This window comes from Panthera onca, chromosome A2 (assembly GCF_046562875.1).
Source record: "Panthera onca isolate mPanOnc1 chromosome A2, mPanOnc1 haplotype 2, whole genome shotgun sequence".
Classification (NCBI taxonomy): domain Eukaryota; kingdom Metazoa; phylum Chordata; class Mammalia; order Carnivora; family Felidae; genus Panthera; species Panthera onca.
Window position 1 is genome coordinate 99,210,267 of NC_138340.1, and position 12,019 is coordinate 99,222,285.

The window sequence follows — 12,019 nt, forward strand, 5'->3', positions numbered from 1 at the left end:
ACTATAAAGTAGTACGTTTCCAGTCACTGGCAATATCTGTCCAACTACAGGCTGGGGAACATACGTCAAGGAATTTATTTTATTTATTTTAAGTGAAGGAGTTATGGAAGCAATATGTTACGATGACAAAAATCTGAAGTTCGGAGCAGGAATGAAAAGAGGTCAAATATCAATCATGACACTCCTAGGAGGATTAGGGGTGTATGTATCTTAGAGCCCCTGCAGTATCTACATACAGGGTTGTAAAAACCACACATCATGCATGACGGCCACTTACTAAGTGGTACCTTTGATTTTTGTCAAGGTGAATGGTTTAAAATCCTCTAAAGACCCTTTCAGTATAAGTTCTTTGAGTCTTTCAAAAAATCCCCTAGTAAGGAAGAGTGGTTCTGCTGAGTCATTCTGAACTGTCCATAAAAACAGAGAGATGAAGACCAGCTACAGTGGAGAATAGTGGTAATAGCTGAATGCCTAAGCACTTACTATCGGCCAGGGGCATGCCAAGAACTTAAAAAATGTACTTCATTTAAACCTCACAATAATTCACTATAGTGATACTATCTTCATTTCACAGAGAGGCCGCTGAAGCTCTGAGAAGTTAACTAACAAGTCCAAGGTCTCGCAGTTAGGAAGCGGCAGGCCCGGGATCTATGCTGAGATACCTTCTGATTCCAAAAATGAGATTTCTAACCACTAGCTTATATGCTGCCTTGGGTAAAATCATAATGTAAGAGCACTGTAACAGATAACTGAAAAAGAGATTTTAAGAAAATCTGTTTTGGTGAGGATTTGTATATAAAAATGGAGCAAGATAGATTTCAAAGAATTCTCACCATGGATGATGAGGCAGATAGAAAAATCAACCATAAAGGAAAACACCTAAGGAAAAAGAGATGAGGTAGTTGACCACAATGAGAAACTTGAAGCAGATGAGTTTAAGTTATACACAGAAGTTGAGCTATAGGGGCTCCTGGGTGGCTCAGTGGTTAAGCGTCTCAACTTCGGCTTAGGTCATGATCTCCCGGTTCATGGGTTCGAGCCCCACGTCGGGTTCTGTGCTGACCGCTCAGCTCCTGGAACCTGCTTCGGATTCTGTGTCCCCCTCTCTCTCTGCCCCTCCCCTGTTGTACTGACTCTCTCTCTCTCTCTCTCAAAAATAAAAAATAAAAAAATAAAAAAGTTGAGGTATAAACAAAAGAAAGCTAGAGATACAGACAGAAATGTAAATTTGGGAAATGTAGATAGGAGGATTTCAGGGGGAAGAAAGCCAAAAGTTAACATTTACTAAGTGTTATTAAGAGTGTGTTTTGCTCCAGGGACTACTGTGTTTCCTGTTTCATCTCTCTGAATCCTCCCATCAGCCTTGCAAGGTGGGCCCTACCATCATCTCCATTTTGTGGATGGGCAAATGAGGAAAAGAGCAGCTGAGAGTCAGAGGATGCTGAGAATGAAACTGGAGTGGCACCTGCACAATCTAGCTGTGGACCCACAATCTTAACCTGTTAACCTACACGGACTGCCTGTTCCTTTTAGGGGGAAGACTCCCAAAAACCAGAAGAAAGAAATAACAGTTGCAGAAAACAGATGAGGTCATCCCACAGTACATATGACACAAAGATGACACAGAGCAGACAGATGACAAAAAATGGAACTGATATCTAAAGAGGGGAGTACAGACAACAAACCAGAGGGCCTGTGACCTTGTGGGAAAGCCAGAGAGCCGGGAAGATAGCACAGCCCATGCGTGCCAGGCACAGGGTACCCGCGAAGTGCTGTTGATGGGGACGGCGGGGACCAAGGAGAAAGGGCCGTCCTTCACCTGAGGCCGGAAGGTCGCCGAGCAAGGAGCAGCACAGCTATCTCGAACACAGTTCTGCTCAAGCACATGAAAGGAGGCCCAATTTCTCTTTCTTATTTGCCAGGGAATGGTTTTCTGTTCCCGCTATTCTGGTGCGTGATGATTAACGGAATAGGCTTTTACTGCCGCAGTTTCCACCTACTTCAACACACCCATTCAGATTGCTGGAGGGAAAGAAAAAAAATCAAACTCTTCAAAATTGCTAGCTGTACAGAAATAAACATATAGAGGGGGTTACACCACTTCAGGTCTAACATTCATGCTTCTAATAGTTCCAGGCCTGTCATTTCCTTAATAATCTCCAATTTTCAGGTGGGTATATTTTGAATGCAAAAATTCTCTCCACCTCTATTCAGACATGCAAGTTTTGTGCTTCAGCCTGAGGATAATTTATCAGAACAAAAACAAAACAAAACAACAACAAAAAACAGACCAACAGACCTTCAAAACAAGCAAGCAGATCCAGATGATTTATATTACAAAGCCAAGAACACCAAAACAAGAAAAAAGACCCCTGGCTAGTTTGCATGTTTTATGTTTTGTTCAGTTTTGAAATTTAAGAAAAAAAAAATATCTAAAACTTTAATAAAAAGCAGGGTGTTATCAATAAGGACATGACTCAAAAGAATTCTTGTTTGGCGGGGGGGGGGGGGGGGGGGGTAGAAGAATACCAGAGAAAATGCAGGTAATTCTTTATGAAAACAAGAAACAAAATCAATAAAGCTTTGCTTTAAAAATATGGTATCACAGTTAATCCTACTTCAAATAAATTCTGTATTACATTGAGTATCAGAACTTGTAAACTGTCGAACATATAAGTGTGCACTTCATTTTCATAATCCTACGCGAATTTGGAGGGGAAAGTCTAGTTAAAATAAAGATCCACATATTAAACAGAGTTAAAAAGAGACCTTGCAAAAGAACAGGTAGAGAGATGAGCAGTTCCCACACCGTGAATAGTTCCAAATTCTGTGCCCCCCATATCCCACCCATGCAGTCAGACTTGCAGAGTTCAGGGTGAAATCTGACCCCCAATTCACTGGGTGGGGCTTTTAATTAAAACAGTCTTTGGAAGCGGTGTTGCCTGTGGCACCACATGCGCAGCAACACCTCCGCAGAAACCAAGTACAGACGTTTTCATCTCGGTTTCCTTGCTCTTCTGATTTAATGTTAAACTTCACAGTGGGTAGCAGCTGGGGAGATGCTGTACAGAGTGCTCATTTTTACCAGGATGCTACTGTAAAAGCCTGCACACCAGGCTGCTCAACAAAACAGCAAGCTGGCGAACACCATGGGCACAACAGCACAATGAATTCTGATTTCCTTTGCCCGGAGAGGGGCAAGTGCGACATGAATGAAATGTGCCCTGCATCTAATTCTCCGACTGACTGGGATGTTACCACATCTCTGGTCACCCATCACCAAACCGGCAATGGCTTCCAACTGAATGCAAAATAGAATCTAATCTCCTAGAAGAGCTAAGGGCAAACAACATTAACTACTTTTACTCATTATTTCATTTTGAAATATCAAGTTGATGCTGTATTTAGGAAACAGTACCGAAGCTGTACTGCAGACCCCATCTGGTCCAACTTAAAGATCAACATAAAAAGCACTCACATGTTAAAAATGCAAATATAATCATGGTCTCTGACTACTAAAGATCCATGGTCTAGAGATTTTAACTAATACAGATGGCAAGGTGAGGGACAAAAGGGAGGTACAAATCACTTGGCTTTCTCAGTCCTAAACAATGACTTTGTTATTGTCCACTAACCTGCTTAAACAATTGTGGCTTTAGTGAGCTCCACTACTAGTGATTGTTTTTTGTTCACACTCGAAGTGTTCTATCGATTCCAAAACTTGAGAATTTGATGTTGCCATGGTTGAAGGTTATGTCTCCTTTTGTTTGGTGGTGATGGGGAACAATTTGTTTTTTGTGTTCAAAGTGTTGCCTTCTACCAGGATGCCACAGCAAATAGAGCAGCAAACCGTAAGTGATGGTGACTGTAAGGCCTAGATGACAGCTAATTAGTGAATCTCTGACCCCTGGAGGGACATGGGACAACCACCAGCACCTGGGAACAGCGGACTCGCAGAGCTCTACTCTCTAGGGCTCAAGATCTGAATAACCAAAATGTCCATTTTATACAGAAAAGACTAGGCTGGATCTGTAGGCCATGCTGACTCACAGGCTAAAATAATGGCCAATTTCACTTAACAAAAAGAACAAAAGTTGTTCGGTTGCATTTTTAGCATGAATATGCTTTAGCATCCAACAGGACTGCCATGAAACTCGAGATGTGACAAGAGCCCTTACCAGTGTGTGTGTCCAGTCTAGGGCATGAGACACAGTGCTGATTCCCAGGTGCTACTCCCAGCTCTATCAACTAGCATTCACCTCCCCGCGTTCCATCATCCCCTTCTGACAATAGGGGGACCTGAATAAAGAGTTATGGTAAAGCATCCACACCTTTGTGTTCAGGGCTCTCCACTGGGTCAGGCAACTTAATTCTTAAGCTCTGTTTGAGGACAAGACATTTATAGCCCCATCCCCTCCCAAGATTGCAATCCTGTTTTCTTGGGAAACTAAAGCAACCCAAACTTCAAAACCTGGCCTCTTCACCAATTCAGAGCATTGCTGATTTCTTGAGAATTCCTTCTCCTAGAGCAAGAGGAAGAAGGCCTTTGGAAACAGAAGAAATTTCCTGGCTCCATAAAATGGGGAACAGAATTTCTTAGAAATGCCCAAGTCTGTGGGCCCATAGGTGGGCCTCCTATAGTATTATCTTAATTCCAAGGAATTAAGGAGAAGAGCTGGAAACAATCCAGCCACACACAAGTTAACAGTGATTATAAGCAATGCACTGGTCTGCAGCCCCTCATGAAGACTGCTTCCTCCGTGCTCCCCATTTCGGTAAACCATCACCATCCTTCCACTTGCCCAAGCCTAAAACTCACCTAAAAAAAGGCGTGAACTGTGAGTTTTATATTATCCTGAACTGTCTCCATGCTACTAAATCACCAAGCCTGATCAGGCCTATCCCTCAAGTTCTCTTAAATCCACTGGCTTTGATTCACCACCATTACCATCCAACCCAGGCCACTGTTGTTTCTCTCTTGGATTAGAAAGTGACCTACCGGTCCTCCTGTCCTCAGTGAGATCCCTCTCCATTGGATTTTCCACACAACAGCCAGGGTGATCTTTCTGAAACACAAATCTGATCATATTTACCTGTCTAAGCTTCCTATGGATACTGGGATGAAAATGTGAAGACCTGATTCTGTATGCTTTTAAATAGTAAGGATTTTATAGTCCAGACCAGTTTCTCAATGTATGGCCCTTGCACAATTCAGGATGCTTATCTGAAAGGTTATTTGTTAGGCCCTATCCAAACCTATTGAATCAGACCCTTGATGGGCAGAGAGACCAAGGCCTCTACTTTTTAAAATAATCACCTCGGGGGGCACTTGGGTGGCTCAGTCGGGTAAGCATCCGACTCTTGTTTCGGCTCAGGTCATGTTCTCATGGTTGTGAGATAGAGTCCTGCACCGGGCTCTGCACTGACGGTGAGTAGCCTGCTTGGGATTCTCTCTCCCCAGCTCTGTCTGCCCCTCTCCAGCTCACTCACATGCTCTCCCTCTCTCTCTCTAAGTAAATAAATACATAAACTTAAAAATAAAATAATCACTTTGGAAAAATTTTACACAAAATTTGAAAAACATTGCTAGAGATTTAGGAAAATTAAAATCAACTTCAGTTTCACCTATCTCACCTTGAACAAGTCCAGAAAATTACTCCAAGACTCTGTGTGCTCATCTTTCATACAGAAACAATAGGAAATGCTTAACATTTAAGATGACTGTAAAGACGAATACAAGTAAAAGCACTTTCTAAGCCAGAAAATGCTATGAAAGAGTCAGTTAAGAACAACAGATTTCTAGTTAAGACATATATTACATTTGATAGCAATCCTAGACTTTTCTATTCTGAGTCTGGAGCAGCTAGACTCTCCTACGTGTACATTATTTTAAAATTATTATCATTATATGTGAAATATATGACTATAAAACATCATCAAGGGACGCCTGGGTGGCTCAGTTGGTTGGGCGACCGACTTTGGCTCAGGTCATGATCTCGCAGTTTGTGAGTTCAAGCCCTGTGTCGGGCTCTGTGCTGACAACTCAGAGCCTGGAGCCTGCTTCCGATTCTGTCTTTCCCCCTCTCTCTACTCCTCCCCTACTCACGCTCTGTGTCTCCCCGTCTCTCAATAATAAATAAATGTTAGAGAAAACAAAATTTTTTAAATCATCAAAAAGTCACTGGAAATGACAGTAACATACACCCCTACTAAGGGTCTTTTTGTAATCATATCTGAAGGGGTAGGCGTCAGGAATGCTCAGTGTCCAGCAAGGCATGGCTGTACTCCCCCATTCAGAAGCACAGTCCCTTCCAAGAACAGAAACTAACTCTTCATAGCCCAGGCCCTGGAGACAATGTAATTAAATGGCAACAGCACAGTACTTTTGAATCCCTCACATGTGTATGATCTTATGGAAGAAACTTAGCTCTAGAATAGTTTCTGTGTACTCTTTCGGGGTACTCCTTTGGGAACCCAATGAAAGCCAGGAGCATTTTCCCCAGAAAATTACCTGTAAATGCAAACTTTTACCTAGAGTCCGTTTATTCTTTTGCATATAATAGGGGATAATGATAATTACCTCTCAGGGTTTTGGGATGCTATTATCAGAAACAGAATATTTAAAAGCACTTTGTAAATTATAAAGATTGTTACTACTATTACTTCTATTTTCCAGAGTGAATCTCAGTACCAACTCTACAGAAGAATTTGGCAGAAAAGTTGAAGAGGCCTTTCACTCTGTCCTCACATTTGCCTCCAATGTCCACCCAGTAAAAAACTGGAGATGGATTTGAATAGACATGTGTTCAAAGAAGATAATGAATGGCCAATAAGCACATAAAAACATGCTCAACATCATTAGTCATCAGGGAAACGCAAATCAAAATCATAAATGAGATACTGCAAAGAGACTCTAAAGTGAAAGGCCTTAGTTTCTCGTCTGGAAAATGGGGCCCTTAACTAGGTATATCTGGCTCTTGAGTTTGTGCTTTGGACGGCTACCCTAACCACACCCTGAATGTCGGTTTCGGCTTTCTAGCTGAAAATCCTTCCCGAGGGTTTTTGCTGCAAGACAGTGGCCTTGTAGGCCGTGCACACCTGCCTGCAGTTGTTCCTTCTGAGCCCCTGGGACGGATAAGCACAGAGCAACCCCTAGACCTGTGCACTGCAAGTATCCAAGAAGTTGTTATCTCTGCACCTCTTTCTTGGCCCTTTCTGTGCACAAGGCCTCTCAACAAAGCTTGCATGTTCAGCATACATTTGCTCAGTTGGGTGGTTTATCCCAACCAAGGAAGTAATAACCACAGCATGAGAAATACTTGCATAGGACAGAGAGTTAAAGTTAATACCACTTATGAACAGGAGTTCCATCAGGCATAGAAGAATATTTCTCCAAATCGTTTTCTGAAAAATTCAGCATATTAAAATCTATTTTTCAACTGGCAAACATAAAATTAGAACTAAGAATAGAGGGACGTGGAAACATTTATAATTTTTAAAAAATACACATACACATACCCACGTATAAAACTGTACTCACATTTACACATACACACCATCACTCACGCAGTTAAGGGTAGACGACAGACCGGGAGATGAACAGCAGCCGTAAATACAATAGTGTCAATAATGGGGTAAAAGGACCATGGTCCCCTCGTTTCTGAAATCCCTCTTAGCCAGGAACAAGACTCTAGGATAAAGAGGCTTTGAATCCCTGCTTCTTGCCAAAACACTATCATTTACATGTAAAGTAGAAGCAAGGCAAATTTTGCTCAAAGAGTACCAAATTGATTCACCACTTCACTAATTTAAAACCAAAGCACAGAACACAGCATTCAGGCCATGCCCATGAGCAGCACCACCTCGGTGAGTGCACAGCCTGTCCACATAGTATGCAGACGAACACGTGAACACAGGAAGTCCTCACAGCCACATGGTGGCTTATAACACACTCAAACTTGCTTAGATACAGTAAAACATTTATTAAATGAAGAAAAGAGAAACCTGACCTTGCAGACAATGGCTCTGCTCACCAGTCACAAACAGGTGTATACACATAAAGCAGAGGTAACTCACGCACGTGAGACTTGAATTGGCTGGAACCAACCCGAATTCCCGTCTAAGACCTTCTGTGGGATTGAACAGTGTTTTCTCTACATACCACTAAGCCTCCCTGAAAACACAAACACTTCTCAGCTGTCCCTATGGCCGCTCCTCTTCCTTGTCAGGTGACAGGTAGCAGCATGCACAGTGGCAGCCCTTTCACGTCTTAAGCGGCCAAGCATCTGCTTTCACAGCCCTGGCGCCAGCCAGGGAGCTGGTGCCTATTTGTGAGCCCTGCCCTAGAGCAGAAAGGCGGGTGCATGCTTGACAAAGCAAGAGCCCAAAATATATAGGAGATTAAGCTCTCTCATATCTTTAAGAAGTTCCTGCCTAGAAAAAAAGAGCCCAAAGGAAGCAAACAAAGCATTTGAAGTAGAGGTTTGAAGCTATAGCTGCCTTCAGAAAAGAGTTCAAAGGAAGCAGACAAAACATCTGAGTGGGTGGGTTGGGTGGGGAGAAGGGGTGACCCTACAGTAGACGTCAAAACTGGCTATTTCACTGACATTCACATAAAGTCTACCATGATACATCCATTAATTCCTTTAAATGTGGACCTAGAGTGGAACACAAAGGCAAGGCCCTAACAGATAATTATCCACCATTACCATTTGAACCTAGTGTATGTTCAGCAAGCACTTGTATTCGGGCTACAAAGTCAAAATCATCCCATGCAGGACTGTGGGATGTTCCATTTACCGCTGTAAAAAGGAGTCAAATGTAAGTGAATGCCATACAAGTTGTAGCTAGAAACAATCAGTAATCCTTGAGTCATCTAATCTTTGACTCTAGCTTCTCCATATCTTGAAGAAGGCCTAGAAGCTGCTGGAGTGGCTTACAGCCGACTCAATTCAGCATAATTGATACCTGCTTAAAAGGGAAACATGATCATCCTTACTATTGCTAACATCCCATTAAGGCTAAAAGTTAATTAGGCTGTGTTCCATAAAGTCAATTTGAGGCATTTGTCTCAATAGCATTATTGTAATTATTCCTCATCAAAATGAATACCACCTCCTACTGCGCGCCAATGTCTTGTGTAAACAACAGCAAAATCCAACAACTCACATTCCATTCTCCTCCTGAGTTATTTAAGTAGGTTTGTGTTTATATAGAACTGAAAATGGGGATTCGTAGACATTAACATTTAAAATAAAAATACAAAGGTATGCTTAAAATATCTTGTTTTAAGGCTAGGAAAATAAAAGCAAACAAAATAGAATGACAAATTTTATATATCATAACAATACCTTTAAAAGTCAAAAAGAGAAGTACCTATTAAAGTCCACCTATTACATATGCTGGTGCCTAGGTATAGATACCACAAAATGCTAACTGCCTACACAATACAGCATATGGGACAGGTGTGTGTTCTTGTGCCCTCCATATCCACTCCACTCCACTTTCCAACCATTTCTCAGAAGGCTCTGGCAAAGTTGTGGGCACACAAAAGAAATAGGGGCATCAGGATACTCCCTGAGGACATTTCTAGTGAATAAAAGGTGATTTCCCTGGTAAATCTTCCCTCAAGACCCAGAATTTAAACACAGAAAAGTAATGGCCTTACATATATCTTTTAAAATTATATTTAATAAAACAGAAATAAAATTTAATTGTTAGAGAAATAAAACAAATGCATGAAGTCCGAAAGAAAGAGTGGTTTCTCATATAGCCTACAGACCACACAGATTTGACCTCTAGTGACTAAATGTTAATATTAGAATTAAAATAATTAACAAAGCATGCTTCAGGGAGAAAACTAGACTGTAACATATGTTGTTACTACTCTTCCATTGGCATCATCAGTGGCTCAATGATGTGAACATAATGGGGGTGGGGGTGATAAGAGGAAGGTGTGAAGAACTAGGCCAAGGAAGGTGCACCCCAGAAATGTAAACAACTCCCAGAGTTCAACCCTGGATGAGGACAAAAGTGAACAGTGATTCTCAAACTTGGCACCTCAAACATGAAAAGCACCTGTGAAGCTTTCAATACCCCGATGCCCAGGTTCTTCCCGCCCACTCCCCAATCAAATCTAACCTCTAGAGGTGGGGAACCTAAATAACAATAGTTTTTAAAGCTCGCCAGGCAATTTCAATATGGAGTCAGGTTGCAGACCCCATGCTTCGTCTATAAAAGGCCTCAAGAGAAATAATTCTGCAGTTAGATGCCGATGGTGACATGTTCATTTCTCAAGGAAAAACAAAATATTGGTAAATAGCAGTGGAACCAATCATAAGCCAAAAATTCAAGTTCCAATTCTGCCCCCTCCTGATTTATGTAGCTTTTCAGCAAATCACTTGATTTCCTGGGGCCTCAGTGAATATTCCTTTTCAATGTGAAAGGGTTCTACCCAGTCTATACGAACCCATCTAATCCTATCGTTTCTACACACTAATAAACAAATACTTCCAAAAGAATGGTCTGGGCAGGTTAGCAACTTTCAGGTAAACCAGGATCCCAGTTTTACTTATTTACTCTCTAAGAGCTACACTCACCAGTAAAAACTGAGTGAATTCTGCATATGTCAGGTGTCTTTTTCTTTCTCTTCCAAAATGTAGTTGCACAAATTCCGAATCCCAGTTAAATGGAATATGTTGATGAATTGTGGTTTGTCCAAAAACTTGCTTAACGTCCTCTGAAAAGAGAAAAGAAAGATTGATTGAAACAAATGAGGTTTATCCTTGTACAATCCATTATTAAAAGGGTATTGCTCCTTTCTTCTTGTAAAAAGTAACTCAACTTTAAAACCACACAGGTAATAAAACCATGGCAAAAATAAAAGTTGGAATCTTCATGCAGTCAAGAAATCAAAATTAACAATCCTACCCATAAAGAGAAAAAAAAAAAAATACACACACACACACACACACACACACACACACACACACGCTTAAAAGGCAGTAGGAAACCAAACCCAAGTAATAAGCTAAATCTAACATCATCATATCACATGTTTTGTTTCAACAAATATGATTTTCTAGACACACTGGATATAATTCAATCTTTAGTGGCAGGAAACATATACATAAACACATAAAGCACTATACAAGTCTTAAACACAGTCATTTATCAAGTTATTAAAAAGTTCTTGAGGATTTAATAACATCGGTTCTCCCAATCCATGAGCATGGGGTACCTTTCCATTTGTTTGCACTGTCTTCAATTTCCTTCATCAGTGTTTTCTTATTTTCAGAGTACAGGTCTTTAACCTCCTTGGTTAAGTTTATTCCTAGGTATTTTATTCTTTTTGGTATAATTGTAAATGGGATTATTTTAATTTCTCTTTCTGCTACTTCTTTACTAATACACAGAAATGCATCAGATTTCTGTATATTGACTTTGTATCCTGTAATTTACTGAATTCATTTATCAGTTCTAAGAGTTTTCTGGCAGAGTCTTTATGGTTTTCTACATACAGTATCAGTTTGGTAGTATTTGCTGAGGACTTCTGCATCTATGTTCATCAGAGATACTCGCCTGTGGTTTTCTTGTTTTGTAGTGGCTTTGTCTGGTTTTGGTATCAGCACAATGCTAGCCTCGTAGAATGAATTTGGAAACTTTCCTTCCTCTTTTATTTTTAGAATAGTCTGAGAAGAATAGGTAATAACTCTTCTTTAAATGTTTGGCATTATTCACCTGTAAAGCCATCCAGTCTCAGACCTTTGTTTGCTGGGAGCTTTTTGATTATTGATTCAATTTCATTACTAGTAATTGGTCTCTCCAAATTTTCTATTTCCTTCCAGTGCAGTTTGGAAGGACACTGTTAAAATGTCTACACTACCCAAAGCAATCTACAGATTGAATGCAATCCCTATTAAAGTAGCAACAGCATGTTTCACAGAACTAGAACAAATAATCCTAAAATTTGTATGGAACCACAGAAGTCCCCAAATAGCCAAACCAATCTTGAAAAAGG

General features: G+C 40.8%; 1 protein-coding gene across 5 annotated transcripts in view; it reads right to left on the minus strand.

Moving 5' to 3' along the window:
• SLC25A13 (solute carrier family 25 member 13) overlaps positions 1-12,019 on the minus strand; it is a 183,931-nt gene that overhangs the window by 80,935 nt on the left and 90,977 nt on the right. For all 5 annotated transcript variants that reach the window (XM_078442205.2, XM_078442225.2, XM_078442213.2 and 2 more), the window contains one exon: positions 10,599-10,738. In XM_078442205.2, the coding sequence (XP_078298331.1) occupies positions 10,599-10,738 (140 nt within the window). The remainder of the gene's footprint in view (positions 1-10,598; positions 10,739-12,019) is intronic.